This window comes from Aedes albopictus, chromosome 1, assembly GCF_035046485.1.
Source record: "Aedes albopictus strain Foshan chromosome 1, AalbF5, whole genome shotgun sequence".
In the NCBI taxonomy this organism is placed as follows: Eukaryota; Metazoa; Arthropoda; class Insecta; order Diptera; family Culicidae; genus Aedes; species Aedes albopictus.
The window spans coordinates 212,690,925-212,708,632 of record NC_085136.1 but is presented as its reverse complement, the minus strand read 5'-3'; the positions used below and the strand labels follow the sequence as shown (position 1 = coordinate 212,708,632).

Sequence of the window (17,708 nt, the reverse complement as noted above, 5' to 3'; positions counted from 1 at the left end):
GTGGAACATTTCTCGCAAGTCTCCACCGATTGCGATGTTCCTCTCTCGAAACCTAATCAATACGGCGACAAGTGACACCATCAAATCGGGCCCCTTGAGAACAAGGTCGTTGAAACTCACACCTTGAACTGTTGCCGCCGCATCCCAAATAAGGCGTATTTTGTTTGGTTTTTTAGAATTTTGGACAACTCCCAAAGGCAAATACCAGGTCTGCTGCGAATCAACGGATCTTAACTCGGCCTCAGTCGCACGATGAGCATAACCCTTCTGAAGGTATGCTTGGATGAGTTCTCGCACCTTAGCATAAAGGTCTCCATCTCGAATCAGACGTTTCTCCAAGCATTGCAGACGACGTAGAGCCAAGGGAAAGGAATCTGGAACAATACGCTCATCCTTCTTCCACAGGAGGCCTACTTCGAACCCCTTAGCATTCCTGCTCGTTGTTTGATGGAGTATTTGTAATGCTCTTTTGTCCTCCTCGGTTTCCGGCTTGACTGTGATACAAGATTCTTCGATGTTGAAGAATTGCTGCAGCAGATCATGCAATGTTGCATTGTCTACTACTTCCTTTTTCTGCTCAATGTGAATATACAGATGTTCCATACTTTCTGGTTCCATGTGCCTTCCATAAATGGTCCAACCCAATCTGGTTTTGACGGCAGCAAGATCTCCATTGGCCCCTTCGCGTATTTTCACTGTGTTGATTAACTTCACGTTGTCGACTCCTATGATGATTCGTGGTGTTGCATTCGAGTAACTCTTCATTGGTAACCCTTTAAGGTGCGAATGTGTTGAGCACAAATCTGCATAGTTCATTGACTGACTTGGGAGCTTGAGTTGAGCGACCGTCTTCACATCTCGCAAAGGATATCGTTGAGTCATCTCAAATCCGGATACTGTCAACTGGATACGCTGCGACTTTTGCTCGGCTCGACTAATGTCACTCGTCCAGTATATATGCAGTGGCTCTTCTGGACCGTACACTCCGAGGAACTCAGCTACTTCCGCTTCAAGAATCGTGGACGACGAGCCGTCATCCAACAAGGCGAAAACATCTACGGCCTTTCCGTTTCCATACAGGGTGATTGGTATGTATCGCAATAGAGAATATGCTTTCACGAAATGATGATTCTGCTGAGCCACATTGATTGTCGAAGCAGCTTGATTGTTAGACGGACTGGTGGAATGTAGTAGCGTATTGTGACGTAGTCGACAGTTTTCGTGTTCGCATTCCTTCTTTGATCGACATGGCCATGACTTGTGAGGCACAAGACAAATACGACAAAGACCTTTATCGCGCACGGTTTTCCAGCGGCCATCAATATCTAAACGCTTGAACGAGTCACAGTCTGCAATCCGATGACCTGGATGTCCGCAACAGGTGCAAGTTTTGATCGGTGTGTCCGCTGTGGTAGCTTGACTCTTGTTGTTCTGGCATTGCGTTGTATCTACCTGATGTACAAACAGCTTCTCCTTGTTGGATTTCTCATACTTGTTCCTTTTCTGCCTCGTATCCGTTTCACACATTGGGTCAACATGCAACGTTACGTCACTAGCCATTGCCACTAAATCAGTCATGAACTCCGAAAATGTGGATAAGTTCACGTCCAACTTAGTGCGCTTATAGTTGGCCCACTCAAGTTTGAAATTTGATGGCAGCCTGTCCACCAACTCGTATAACAACATGGGATTCGAAATGTGTTGCAGCTGATTAGCTACAATCATGTGTCCAACCAAATTTTGAACAGCCATGCCAAATCTGATTAGCGTTTTCAGATCATCGGCTCGGGGCGAAGGCACACTTCGCAATTGCTTGAGTAACGCATTAATAATGACTTCTGGTCGACCGTACATTCGCTCCAAGGTGGCCATTACATACGGTACTGAGTCAGGTATCAGCAATTGGCTGCGGACAGCTTCAAGCGCATGTCCACGAAGACATCGCTGTAGGCGTGCTAAATTTTCTGCGTCACTGTAGCCACAGACATTAGACGAGTTCTGGAACGAGCTGTGAAAAAGCGGCCAGTCCTGAGGATTTCCGGAGAATACTGGTAGTTCTCGTGGGATAACCTGTCGAGCGGCGATTTGTGCTGCACTCGGTCCGGAGAAACAGTTGTGGTTGATTTGCCCCTGCCCGTGTTGCGCTGGCCTCGAAGTTATCACAGATGGCGGAACTAGACCTTCGGGATCCATATGGGGTGCAGCCATGGTCACTGGCCACACATTCCTGGATGCCGCTTGATTGTACGGAACATCCACTCTTGGTGGGACCGCCACCGACGAAGCTATTGTGGGATATGAAGCTGACGAGATTGTGCATTGAACGTGCGACGCAGAGGGTACTGCCCTGAATGGCGACTGATTACTGCAAGCTGGGGCCATTCTCGCTTGTTGGCTCAACGAAATGCTGGTTGGCTGGATGGCATTCTGACCGAATGCACTGTTGCCAATTCCATATACTGACCACTCCGGTGGCCGAATTTGCGCTCCAAACTCTGGTTGCGTGTTCGCAGGCGTTGCATTTGCGGTGCCGATTGCAGTAAATGGCTTCCTTTGATGTAATATTGACAACGAGGAACCAGCTGTCATGGATTGTTGTAATTCGGCCGATGAGATGATGTTTCTTCTTTCCGAAATCAGCGCATTTGATCTATCGGGCCCCGCTACTGATGCGAAGATATTAGAGCTAGCTTTCGGAAAAGCCCCTAAAGCTGACACACTCGTAGAGCACTTCGGGGTGTGCATCGAAACGATTGCTGGAGTTTCTGTATTTGTCAATGAAACTGGCAGCTTGTTAGCATCCGAGCGGTTCGCCACGCACGTGGACAACATTGTAACAACCGGTCCACTCTCCGGAATGCTTGCCAATGAAACATCAACCTGACATGATGAAGATTTGTTCGTGGTTTCTGTAGGTATTGTTCGCCTATCTTCGGGTATGATGGACTTCTCGGTCATCGAAGATTGTCGTTGGTTGTTGGCCGACGTGGTAGCATTACTGCATGCTCCTTCAGTCTGACCTATATTTGCCACCCACGACTCTGTGCTTCGTCGAACGTTGCGAGAGCTTACTCCGCTCTTCTCACTAGCTTGGTCATCATCACTGCTAAAACCCGCCTGCAATAGCTCGAACTTCTTCTTCATCATTTCTTCTTCTGCATCCAACCTCATCTTCCGAAACCGTTCTTCTTCGTCGATTTTCTTCATCCGGAGCTTGTTTTCTTCCTCCAACTTCTTCAGGCTGAGTTGCAGTTGTGCAGATCTTCTGCTACTACGCGAGGCCTTACTCGACCTCCTCGACACCAGCGAAACGATCTCTTCACGCTCTGTGCATTTCTTGCATACGAAACTGCGATCCGGGTTAGATATCGAATCGTTCACCCCTGCACAACTGAAATGAACGTAACAATCACAACGATCGCACTGCACTAAATTGTCCGCAGAATCTGGTCTCTCGCACAAGATACACTGGCCAGTGGCAGTCTTTGCCGCATTCTGGGACGAATCCTTATCTATATTCATCGTAATCCTTGTGGACGATGAAATCTTTGAAGAAAATGTTGCGATATCGCCAATAAAACTGAAATTTTGCTAGCTGCTACTGCACAGCTTCAAAGCTGCAATTATATTTACGAATCAAATAAAGGGTCAGTTTTTTACATTTGTGGTACTTACATTTCAGTGTAATTACTATATTCTACTTCGAATAGAACAGTTTTAGGCTGTGCCTTTGCGATATCTTTTGTCGATAACTGTGAATTTAGGTTTCATTTGAATTAAGATAGAACGTTGAATGAAATAAATGCTTACCTACCAAATAACATTATGATAGTATACGAATTCAATTTATAAAGAAAGAACTTCAAATAAAGAATTTATAATCAATAATCTAGGGAAACTTCAATTTCAACGTAATCGGATTCTCATACTTTTCTTTTGATGCAGGTACTTCAAATTTGCAGATCATCATCGGTTGACGTATTTGCCTGACAATCCTGTCCTGTAGGATAGAGGGAGTGCCCGGTCGCACTATTTACCATTGTCGACCCAGTGGTTCCCGCAACAGTCAGCTTTGAGCATCTCTGCTGATATGTGATCGACCCCTGCGGTCCTGTTCGATTTCATGCTACGGATGGCTGTTTCTATCTCCTGCGCTGATGGAGCTTCGGTGTTGACACGGGTAATGCGTCGAACCCTTGGTGGATCATGCTGAGGTGTTGATGGCGTGGCCGACACTTGAAAAAGACTTCCAAAGCGTTCGAACCAGCGTTTCAACTGGGTCGGTCAATAACTGCCCAGACATGTCTTTTACTGGTATCGTAGCATTCATCTCAGTCCCACTAAGGCGACGTGAAACATCGTAGAGGAGACAGATGTTACCGATATTTGCGGCTTTCTCGTCTTCGTCGGCTAGGGTGTCCACGCTCTTTTGTCCCGTCTACATGAGCGTTTTATTTCCTTCTCGAGAGCCGAATAGTGCTGACGAGCTACGGCTTTGGCTCTTCGTGTTTTCACTCGCTCTATCGCGGCTTTGGCGTTCCTTCGCTCCTCTATCTTCCTCCAGGTATCATCTGTGATCCACTGCTTTCTTCGGGTGCGTAGCTCACCCAAATTATTCACGATGGTGACGATGAATGCGTTCTTGATGGCGCTCCATTGATCTTCTATGCTTTCACCTTCTGGAATATCCGCAGCACGGTTCTCTAGCTCCTTGACGAAGGAGCTTTTCACCGCAACGTCTTCCAGTCGGCGCCCGGTTCTCATTCTGTCGATGGATCCTAGCAATGCGCAGTCCGATCTAGCCGATTAGGAGATGATGGTCGGACGGAATGTCGGCGCTACGTTTGTTCCACACATCAAGAAGGCGGATCAAGAATGAGGATCAAGACAGCGGAAAAAATGACTACGTCAGCGCGGCGGGTAATGGGAACCTACCAAGCCCCTTAATGTGAAAAGTTACCCTCAAATGGATACCTTAAATGAAGGTCCGTTTTAAAACCATGGGGTCCATTGGACCCCAACATATATTCTCGCGTATCTCGTGATCCTTTATCTTACTCCTTACTTTTTAAAAGGGTGATGTTTACAGCAAAGATGTTAAGTATGTCAAGGTTTATCTAGTGATTAATAATTTAGTACAGGAAATTTCCGCTAGGTGGCGCTGAAGAGCATTCCTAAAATGCCTCTTATCAATTATGGGGAACGTACCTAAGCAAGTGGACAAGACGCTCATAACAATAGGGTAAACCGCACTTCTGTAGATGGGTAGACATTATATGTACTGCGGCTCAAAAGGGGTCGTTCAAATATTACGTAACGCTGAGGGGGTCTAGCGCTGTGTTACGCTTTATACAAAATTTCAAAATTGTACATCGGAATGCTTATTAGACATGGTGGTGCTAGTTTGCATTCAGATTTTATATCTCAGAGGAATCCCCGAAGCAATTCCTGAAGAAATCCCAGGAGAAATTCCTGCAGCGATCTCAGGAGGAATTACTAATCTTGGAATTCTCGAGGAATTCTGGAAGGAGTTCCGGGAAGAATCTTAGGAGAAGTTCCTGAAGGAATCCCAGGAGAAATTCCTAATGAATTCCTGGAGAAATCCCAGGAGGAATTCCTAGAGCAATTCCTGGAGAAATTCTGGTAGGAACTCCTGGAGAGATCCTTCCATGAATTTCTAGTCGAATCGCTGTTGGAGTTCCTAAAACAATCCCGGGAGGAATTCCTGGAAAAAAATCCAGAGGAGAAGTGGGTTTTCTAGATAAGGCCCTGGAGGAACTTTGGCAGGAATCATTGGAACAATCCTTGTATTATTAATTTATGAAAAAAATCCGGGAGGAGTTCCTTCAGAAATTCCTGAAGGTAGCGTATAGGAATCCCTGGAGCAATTATTGTTGGAATTATTGGTGGTAATTCTGTAGAACCCCTCGTGCAATTCCAGGAATATCATGAAGGCATCCTGAGAAAATCCGTAATAAATTCCTGGATCATTGAAGCAACTTGCTCAAAAATACCAGAAGAAATCCTGGAAGGGATCACGTGAGGTGATTTCGAATTTGTTTTTTATTCAGATAAGCTGCTCTCAATAATTTGCACGATTTTGTCAAAGATGCCGACTTTGTATGTTTTCACTGGGCCAAGATTATCAGTTAAATGAACTGTTTTCACCCCATCGCCACTAGGTAGAAGAATTAATCATCAATAACTATATCATCGGCAACGCTTAGCCAGACGAACATCTTTACAGAAAACACCAAACCTAGCATCGAAAGGATGGCCGAAAGGATACGGTGGGCAGGACATGTTGCAAGAATGCCGAATAACAACCCTGCAAAGTTGGTGTTCGCTACTGATCCTGAGGGCACAAGAAGGCGTGGAGCACTGAGAGCACGATGAGCGGACCTGGTGAAGCGTGACCTGGCAAGCATTGGGTGTGACCGACGATGGAGTAGGGAGCGGCAGCCACAAACCGAGTATTGTGGCGTACTATTGTTGATTATGTCTTATCTTAAAAGTAGGGGTAGGCGGGGCATTATGGACACCCGGGGCAGAATGGACACCCTCAATATTCTGAAATATGCGAACTTTTTTGAACTTTTAATGAATGGAGAATATAGTCCATTTGTCTAAAACGTAGTTTCAGGAAAGAAACATTCGAAATTAAAATTATACTTGATTTTATACGAAAAAGTTGCGTCCTCCGTTTTTTGTGCATGGAAATTATAATTTTCACACCATCTAAAATAAGATTTAGTGATTAATTTATTGCAGGTCGATTAAAACCTGATATTTCTAGAACACATGCAAGTAGTTTTGCTGTATCTACATGCTTAACATGTTTATATTTTCTTCTTTATTATATCAAAAATCAAGTTTGGAAATATCTTCTGCTGCCGGGGCAAAATGGACACTCACCTTTTTGAAAGAAGCGGCAAGGGAAAAATATAAGCTAAATCACAAACCAACCAAATTCTTCGATTTCGGTACATTTCCGGTTAAATATTCACTATAGTAGACATAGGGTGAAATAAATTGGTCAAAAAACGACAGCAGTGGAAAATAGTTGTTCTAGGCACAGCTGTACATGCCGACAAAAACGAAGCTTTATCCAAAACAGCCTGAATTTAAATTAACTGAACAAAAATGAACTCATTCGGCGTATTATTCATCCAAAATAGTTGTTTTGTAATGAAATGACTTTATAGGTGTAAATAATGTACGAAATTCGTAAAAGTCTCATGGTGTCCATATTGCCCCATGGGGGTGTCCATTCTGCCCCGTATGCTTGAAGACGGTCATGAAAAACTAACATTTTTCGTAACATTTTTTGAAGTGGATAAATCATTTTTCTTCGTGAGCATTCTTATGAAATAGATGCTAAATAGACTTTAAAAAGATACATGTATCAAAAAACTAAACTTTTTTGACATCTTGCCAGGTAAAGTTGGCAAAAACCTTAGGGTGTCCATAATGCCCCGCCTACCCCTAATGTTGAGCAAATAAATGTACTTATTTAATACCCTCCATACTGTCTAAATTACCCACTCACATTAGAAAAAATGTGCCTATTGACGATAGAATGATTTGGTCGAACAAGTTTTTTATAATTAAAATTTTCATCAATCGACGGACGTTTAACATTACCAAACGAAACTATCCGCCCTGACATTGACGAATACAACGACCATGGCATACCTAATGAATGAATACATACTTTGGTCATCCGTTTCATAGGATCGAAATCGTCAGTCTCCAGCTAGACTGCTGCTACCACGGCTGGTGCGACAACGAGCGGTGCGGTGGTGGCAATACAGTCTAGGCAGGAAACTATTCCGAGTCATTTGCATCAGTCACATATGTACATAATCGGAGTGCTTACTCACATGGGGACGAAAACGATGATGTAATGTGTGCATTTCCACCAGCAATGTCATACCGACTTCACTAAAGGCGCATCCTTGCATCGTCAGGCGCAACCGGATCGTTCACGACTAGCGTCGAACTACTGCTGGGTTTACCACCCAGCCCAGCAAAATTTGCTCTACCTACCACTAGGAAACAAGAGACAAAGCTCCGAGGGAAAGCAAATGTTTTCAACAATAACATGTTGCATACAAATTTGCATCAGTTAGGGGTACACGGAATCGCGATTCTAGGCTAACTTAATTTTTTTTTTTAGAATATGGTGATTCCTCATTTTTGATTGGGTATTCTAATGTAAACAGAATAAAAAACCACCTTTTCTGAAGAGAACATTTTAGACGACTAACTACGTCGATGACTTCAAACTCAAATATTGGTTTCATTCGTTTTTCCGTGTACTGTCGTTCTTACTGGCTGATGATGCAATGGAAGTTGACGGCGCCCATTAGGCAACATTCTGCTTGCTACATTCTTACATAGGATGGATTTTCTTTGTTACCAAAGTGAGATGCACCAGTAATGGAGTATGACTGCGATGTTGGATCGATTATTATGTTAAATTATTTGTGGGGAAATATAGTGAATGTAAACGCACTTTGAATTTGTACATTCATTGATCTCATTTGGGTTATTTGATATTCCTCATAGCAAATCTAAATGTTAGTTTGGGCATCTTACGTTACAGACCCAATAAATGCTAAATCTATTTTCGGTGTTGGGGACATAACACCACTGCTGTCGCTCATTGTCGTGTCAGCATTTTTTTTTATATTGCCGCACAGGAAGGTATTATAACTATAAAGAAGTTATAATCCTAAATAATTGCATATAAAATTAATCATTTTATGAGATGAGGGACCCCATTTTTCCACGGTTTTAACAGACCCTCAGTAGGTCCGCTGCAGAGACATGTTTTCCTCCATTTGGGAAACTTGTGCCATTAAATCATCAGCAGCAATCCAAATCTATCAAACGCGGTAGGGTTTCCGCTCTTATCAGAATCATTTGCTCTTAAACAGACAATTGAAAGAAAATACAGCGCCAAAGTGTCTCACAAGAGTCATTCGAAGAAAAACATTTAGGCACAAGAGCACAAACATATCGCCATATCACGTAGCAACGATTTATTTTCTTTCAATTTCGCCTTCCGGCAATATTGACGTCTACACCACCCTGCACACGGAAAACACACAGACACACATATGGTCGGCGTTAAGTCAGAGGGGACCAAGTAACAAAATTGACGAAAATTAGATTTTTAGGGCATTTGATTAGGAATTACTTAAGCCACTTGGAAAATTCACCCAATTTTCTTAATGTTACAATTAACTAGAGTTATAGCAAAATTTTCTTTTGATTGAACTGCAAAAATCGATAATAGTGTGCAGTCAGAGTGGACCATATGCTTGATGTCAAGGGAGTTGAAAAAATGTGTATTGTGTGTTTATCATCCAAATGTAATACGTTTCCAAATCGTATGACTCCCAAACGCATTTTTTGATGATAATTAATCAAGAAAGCACGTGAAATTCCATTTTATTATGGTCAATATCATATTTTACAGATCATTGTATTGAAGCATATTGTGGCATTTCGCGTGCAGACAGAGTGGACCATGTGTCTCTAAGAAAAATAATTGCAATTACCTTATTCTTCGTAATCCTTTCCAAATCAAAACATGTTTGTTTAGTAGCTAATGGGCATCATATTGAAATTTACGAATACCCGTTTCATGAAGAAATATATTTTTGCGATTATTTCAGAATTGTGTACTTGGTTCACTCTGTCTGAACGTAAATATGAAAAATGCCAGCTCTCTGAATATATTATTATGAACTGTGTAACTACAATTTTTCAAAAACGTTCTGAAATGTGAAAATACATTCAAAAAGTTGTTAGCTATTACATGTTCAATTTAAGAATTCTTAAATAGCTCATTAATTGACAACCCTTCATGTGATATTGAACTGTTGTACTTGGTCCACTCTGACTGAACATAAAAATTGAAAATGGTAATCAACAGTGTAATAACAGAAATATCGAATTCCAAACTTCCTGCTCACATTATACACTACTCCTAATAACTGTTGTCCTAATTGTGCATTATTTTTTCATCAAATATGTAAAAACTTGAGTGTGAACTGTAGTTGGTTGAAGATTTTCCAAAAACCATTCAGTCAGAGTGGACTAAGTACAATCAATTACTTAGCAATTTCTCGGTTTCAAGCTTCATTTTACGTTTTTTCGCGATCAATACAGAACGATACTGTGATGAATCGTTATTAAGATTTATGGCAAAAATTCAAGAACATTTGTTGAAAAACTCAAAACTTATAGAGTTGCAAACTTTGAAGTCGTTTTTCTAGAAATTAAGTAAAAGACACATGGTCCTCTCTGACTTAACGCCGACCAATACAACGTGGTAACATCCTTATCGTGAAGCAGTGCATTGCAGCCAGAAGAAGCGAACTTCAGTGTGTCCATCACTTCCTATCGGACAGAAATGTGCTTTCCTCCTTACGAGCTTCGAAAACTGCTTCGATGTTAAAGGCACTTTCTTGCATCTGGTGAACTTTTGCTGCCGGTAGGAGAAGTTTTTCGGACTGTCCATCCAACGAGCCGACCGATCTAACTGGGGCCGTAGTAGTTTTTCGTTTCCATTCTTGTGCCGTCTAACCAATGGCTTTTCGAGTTCGATTTGAACGTGTCTGGGGTTTTAGATGGCGTAATTCATTTAACATTCCCGAAATGTTTTCTCCCAGTACAGAAGGAGACTAGGAAGCTGATGGTTCGCAGTGTTTGGTAATAGCTACGTTATTGTTGTTTGTTTGTATTCCAATGGAGTGGATATTTTACTCCATTCAGCCGTGTATGTATTACAAAACATGACCAATAGTCAAAGCAGTTAAAGGCTATTCTACGTAATTTTGAATATACAATTCATATCAGATCAAGTGGCGAGTCAACAAGCTGGAGCGTTCAACATAGCACTGGTCCTCACAAGTTCCTATACCTCATGCTTTTACGGGCCAATCGATGACAAAGACCACCAGCTAAGAGTTGAGTGCTTAGTTGATAGTACAGCCTGGGCACTGTTGTCCTTCTAACTTTAGCTAGATTGAGGAGGTATACGTTCTGAGCGTTTGTGCGGTTTAAACATTGTTTGTACTGGCATCCAGCGGCTGAACGAGAAATGTGTATCACGTCAACTAAAACTAAGGTGGCAGCCTTTGGGTCCTACGGAAAGGCCTGGCAGGGACACAGGTAGCCTTGGTTTGGTACAGCTACCTATGGTGAACGCAAACAAGTCCGTTAAAATAGGGAAGTTCAAGGCGGGCTGGTCAAGAGGTCAGAATGCCACCTGACCGTGCACGAGCCACGGGTGGTTTGCTTCAGGTGTCTGGAACCAGGGCATAAGCCATGTGACTGCAAAGGCCCTGACAGGAATAAGCTGTGTAGGCGCTGCGGCGATGAAAGCCATAAGACATAAAACTGTACGAGTCCACCCACGTGTTTGATTTGTTCCAGGAAATCAACGAACCCAACGGAAGATCCAAGGTGCCCGGCCGGCCTTCAGAAGAGACGCAGCTGAACCACTACCCGACTAGAAAAATATATCAAGTTTATAACACATTGTGTTATGATGATATGATTTTTTCTAAAACTTATTCTGTTATAAACCAGATGCAGGATGATGTTAAAATAACTAAAACTGTAACAAAATTACACCGGTCTAATCAAAATAATAACCTATTTTGTTATAATCAGAACAAAACTATAACACAATATGATATAAATTTTAGCTTCAAGAAAACTAGTTTCTATCATATTTTGATACAATTGTGTAAAATAATGTTCTGCATGTCAAAGAATCAGAACTAAATTATTTCACAATGAGTCATTGAACAACATTTATAACATATGACACAATTGAGTTATATTATTTTTAAATACACGCAACCGGAGATTGACAGATTCTAATACAATGCGGTTTGAAACATATACAAATATTGTATTAAGGCTTTGCAAATACAAAAATTGTTAGGTGGCAGTATACCAAAAATTCTATTGGCTTCCTAGAATCTGGAAAAGGAAAATTTCGCGTGTGTGCGTTTGCTCTGTCGCATTGGTTTCTCTTTATTTGTTCTATTTTTAGACTGGCAGCAGCGCCGGCATGAATTACCAAAACATGTTTAAAAAGAAATACGGGCGGCGGCGGGAATCGAACCGAGACACTAAAATGGTGTTTCACAGTACCCTGCGCTCTAACCAGCACGGCTTCAACTGCACATGAATAGACGAGAGGCTGAAAGCCATCATTAACAACACAAACGTGGCTTGGTGATGGAAGTGATACAGCCACCACACTGCACAATCGGCCCAGAGCCGTATTTACGAAGACAAAACTGTTTTTAGGCACATATTGTGTTTTAGTTTTTAGACACATAGTGTTTTAGAAAGTTTCTTTTTAATTGTTCATCCTTTTCCCCATTGTTGTTATGTCAAACATCTGGTTAAACTGATTCAAAAATCTGCTTTCTAATAATTTTATTCATGATTCCATGATGGATGGTGATGGATCGTTTAATAGGAAATTCCACCAATAAGCTGCGCCAGAAATCAAGCAAATTTTAAATTTCATATATCTCAGGACTCTCACCACTTAGAAAGATGGTGTCTTCGGCAATGTTATTCAGTTAGTCAAGAGCTTACAGTTAATGATCCACTTGTTTAGAAATTTCGTCACTAAGTGGCACTAGTTACACATTTGCAAAATCATTCAAATGATTGATTTTTTTCGTGAAGTAATCAACAAGCTGAAAATTTTGTTTTCTTTGAACGTGTCTAAGTCAAGTCAAAGGTTTTTCAAAGAGCTATATATTAGTCATAATTGTGCGACATTTCATTTCATTCGGTTCACTTAATCCAAAGATATAGCAATTTTACGAAGAACACTCAAATATGAAAGATTTTACAAGAGTTGCTCCAACTTCATGTAAAGTTATCCAATCGAGTCCGAATTTGTACCGTTTATAGCTAACTAGTTGTGCAACTGGCAGGTAAAATTCGAGAATATTTGGTTTACCTTAGAAAATGTTACAGCTTGCTGAATATATTCAAAATATTAAATAAAAGTTGCATGCTTTAATTAATTTGCAACTAGCGCCGCCTACTGGCAGAACCTTGAACCAATCAGCTAATCAACTGAGAGGCCTTAAGCAATCTAACAACATCACCGAAGACATCAACTTTCTAAGTAATCAGAGTCCTGAGATATATGGAACATAAGATTTGTGTACTCACTAGCGCCGCCTTGTGGTGGAATTTTGAAACAAACGGTCCATCATTTGTTAGTTCTTGACCAGACAAATAATATTGCCGAAGACACCAACTCTCCAAGTAATTAGGATCATGAGATATTTGGTATAAACATTTTATCAGTGTTACGTCTGTTTGTCACTGGCATGATAGATATCACAGACAGCAAGACGTAGCACTTGCAAAATTTCCATACCGTATATCTTAGCACCATAATCACTTAAGTTGTTAGGTCAGCCAAGGTGTTACTTTTGATGAGCCGTTTGATTCAAAATTCCACCACTAGGTAGCGCTGACGATAAATCAATTTTTATATTCCATATATCTCAGGACTCTTATCACTTAGAAAGTTGGTTTCTTCGGCAATGTTGTTTGGTTTATTAAGGCCTTTCAGTTGATTAGCTGATTGGTTCAAGATTCTGTCAGTAGACGGCGCTAGTTGCAAATTAGTAGAAGCATGCAACTTTTACTTATTATCTCGAAAATATACAGCAAGCTGTGAGTTTTTATAAAGTGTAGGGAAAATTCTCAAATTTTATCTGCTTTGCACAACTAATTAGCTATGAATGATACAAATTTGAGCTCGATTGGATAGTTTTACATGGAGTTAGAGCGATTCTAGTAAAATGTTTCATATTTGAGTGTTCTTCGTTGAACTGATATATCTCATGATTAAGTGAACTGAATGAAATGAAATTTTGCACATTTATGACTAATATATAACTCATTGAAAAAACATTGACTTGACTTAAATACATTCAAAGAAAACAAAATTACAGCTTTTTGATTACTTTACGAAAAAAAATCGTTCATTTGCATAATTTTGGAAATGTGTAACTAGCGCTTCCTAGTAGCGAAATTTCGAAACAAGTGGACTATTAACTGTAAGCCCTTGACCTACCAAACAACATTGTCGAAGACACCAACTTTGTAAGTGACCAGAGTTCTGAAAAATATGAAATTTAAAATTTGCTTGATCTCCAGTGGTATATACAAAAGCATGAAAAGTTTGATAAATTGCCTAAAACATTTTTAGCAAGTTGTTACCTTTTATAAAGTACACCAAAACTATTCAAATTTTAATTACCGTAAAACGGGGTATCATTGATCAGTGGGGTAACATTGATCGGCTTGACCGACACTCATGAAATGTTCAAACAAGCATTTTACATTGAATCTGTTTCTGCTATCGAATGGTATGTCGTAATCTGCTATTATTTAGCTATTAAATGACGTGTAATTCTTAAAAATTGAATTTCATCAACATTGAAATAAATCGATTTTTCAATAGCTGTGTTTCGTAGCGCAATGAGATGCATTGTCAAACATTCAATACAATATGAGGTTCGAAATCACTATATTACTTCAATATGATATCCTAGAGTTGGATTTAATGAACGAAACTTTTATAAAAATGCTATTTTTCAATAAAATATACGATTTATTGAAAGTAGGCTAACAATTACTTAAGCCATTGCCTACCTTTAGGCGTTATTCGTGGTTTGTAGGATTTAAATCTTAAAATAACTCAAAAAGTACATAACTTGTAAGAATTTGGACAACATATTCGAAATCAGCGACCCCGAATTTAGTAAGTAAGGGTATTTTCAACACAAACGAACATTGTTAACTTAGGTGATCAATGTTACCCCAAATCTACAAAATCAAAAATTAGATTAAAAAGCCTATTTAAACATGTTTAAAAGTTTTACAATACTTTTTCGAGTAGCTTAACACATACTAAGAGGACCAGTACTTGTTTTAAAAATATGAAACATGTAACGTTTGCTTTAACAAGAGAATTATTCAAGAAAGATCGAAAATTCTGATCAATGTTACCCCGGATTACGGTACTTGTTTTAATTACTTGTTCCTCAACTAGTTAGATATAATTGGTACAAATTTGGTCTTGATTGATTAACTCTACACGAAATTAGAGCCCTTCTAGTAGAATACCTATTATTTGACTTCCGTTTATCAAATTACTGTACCTTAGGATTAAGCGAACCGAATTAAATTTAATTTCGAAAGTTTATGATTAATGTATTGGTCTTCATATACAGTTGGACTCGACTAAAGTATGTCCAAAGGAAAAAGAAGTTGCAACTTATTGAATACTTTTTTTAATTTTTTTTTTGCAAATTTGCTACAACTTTGTAGAATATTTTGAAACTGTATAGAGAATAATTATTCAGCAGATTTTTAGATAAGCCACACTCGAGTGACCGTACTCATTTCAAAATAATGCAAAAAAAATGACAGAACATGGCAGAAACATTTTTGTCTTCGTAAATACGACTCTAAACCCATTGTGCACTAAAAAGCCCGCATCCGGCAGTGTGCGAAAATTCCTAGTAGACAATAGGACGCGAAGCTCAGCAGCGAAGCGAAAGTTATTTTTAGTAACAACCCGGTTCAACTTCTTGGGTTTGAATAGCGGTGTTTGTGTGTAGTGGTATGGAACCTGTGGAACCGTGTAGCGTATCTTAATACAACGAATAGAATATGATTTAACACAGTTTCTGTACGTTTTTAATACATTAATTGGTAGAAAAGGCATATCTCAATTTTTGGTAGCCTTTCTTGTTTTGCGTGTACCAATGATGTTAAACATGATCATATCACAATGAGTTATACATATCATGGTTTGTTATAATCTATATCTATATATCTATATATCTATTTAGAGTAACTCTAGTCTAGAGTAATCTAAAGTAACGGAAGGATAAGGCCACTTTGCCCATACATTGTACAAAAACTTTACAACACACCCATATCTATTTCTTAGGTTCAACTGTTTCATAAAATATTGGAAAGCTAATAATAATAAAAATATTATAAACTCACCTCTGGAATATCGTCTGGCACTTTTCCCATCCATGACAGCGACAGTATGGAGCAGTCGCACTTGGTGTTGGTGCTTTTCTCAAAATGTAAATGCATCCTGAGGCAGCTTCCCTTCTACGAATTGGAACTATCCGAAGCAATCAAATCAACAGCGGGTTGATACTCTTCCCTACGCCACACGCACACTTTCTTCAATCACTGTATTTTATGGCTGCGGTGGCTCAACAATAAGCACGTTTCACACCGTGCCAATAGAAAAGCCTTTCACCACCGTATCGTACCGTTGCCGTTGTATTTGATCATAGCTACTTTTCGCCTTTCACATCACTTCACTAAACAGCCGCTGGCATGTTTCTCGCTGCGATACATGGCAACCGTTTCCTCACAACCACTCCGTCGATTTGGAAAGCAGCTTTTCCAAGATTTTTTCACCAGCTGAACCTGTGGACAGAAGTAGATTTAAAGGAAAGAATTAGGAACATTATTTGGAATCAAAACTAACGCGAAAACCACGGCTTCTGTACTTGTCGTGGACACTACACATAAAATAACATCTAAGTTTATTCAGAATCAATAGTCCCGTTACGAATCAAAACATGCCTAGATCTTAAGATTGGAACACGTGCCTGGTTATTTGTTTAGTTATGTATGTATATACAAAGTCTCTTACATCCTTGAAGAAATATGTCGTAACAGCAACGTCAATAAGTTCAATCAATTGTCACGTGGTAACGCCATATGCAAGAAAGCACTTTGTGTATCCAGTGCAGAAAAAAACTTTTGGGAGAAAATGGTTCAAAATGCCCTGATTCATATTGGTGATTTTACTGCCAATGTATGTAATTTTCATAATGTTCCTCCACTTCTTGACGTAACATCTCAACAGAGACAAAACCTGCTCCTCAGCTTGCGTGCGTTCTATGAGCAGAGCACTACCTCAGTTATTAAATGAGAGCTTACTCTGCCAATGACCATTATGCATGTTTATATCGTGTGAATTATACATCTTCCTCCTCTACCTAATCAATTTTCATGCTCATGTTCTGCTGACCGCTTTGGCTGGGATCCCTGCAGAAATTACCATCCGTTGTAAAGGAATGGACAAATCTTGTCGTTGTACGCTTACAAATACAACAATTAATTCTCAGTTTCCGCATCACTTGTTCAGCTGACTGTGATGGCTTGATAGATGGTGCATTTTACACACAGAGAGTGTCATACACATCTTACGTCCCACTTTATTTTTTTTTTTATTTTCCTCCCTTGTTGGGGAAATTAAGCCACTGCGTCCAATAGGCTGAACTTTTGTCCCACTAGTGCGGGAGCTCATATATTCTATACGAAATATTAGGAAATTCCATACCTAAAACATGCTGAAAGAAATAAAATCAATGCTACCAACTATCGCACGACATAATATGTGTACGGTTCCGAACATAGAATTCAACACAAAGGAGTTGGCATGGGACCTTCCGGCTGTTAGCTGGGCATAACAACACCCGTCAACAATCGCCAATAAATCTTCCAAAGCATGCGTTCCTTTGTCAAACGGTCAATTCGGTGGCGCCATCAGGCATGGCATAACGATATAAATTATGGTCCTTTCAACTTTAAAGATA

General features: G+C 40.0%; 1 protein-coding gene across 1 annotated transcript in view; it reads right to left on the bottom strand.

Annotated features, from left to right (window-relative positions):
- LOC109430330 (tubby-related protein 4) overlaps positions 1-17,708 on the bottom strand; it is a gene marked incomplete in the record, with an annotated part of 266,514 nt that overhangs the window by 134,908 nt on the left and 113,898 nt on the right. Inside the window, 1 exon segment of the mRNA XM_062846210.1 lies at positions 16,090-16,524. Within this exon segment, the coding sequence (XP_062702194.1) occupies positions 16,090-16,185 (96 nt within the window).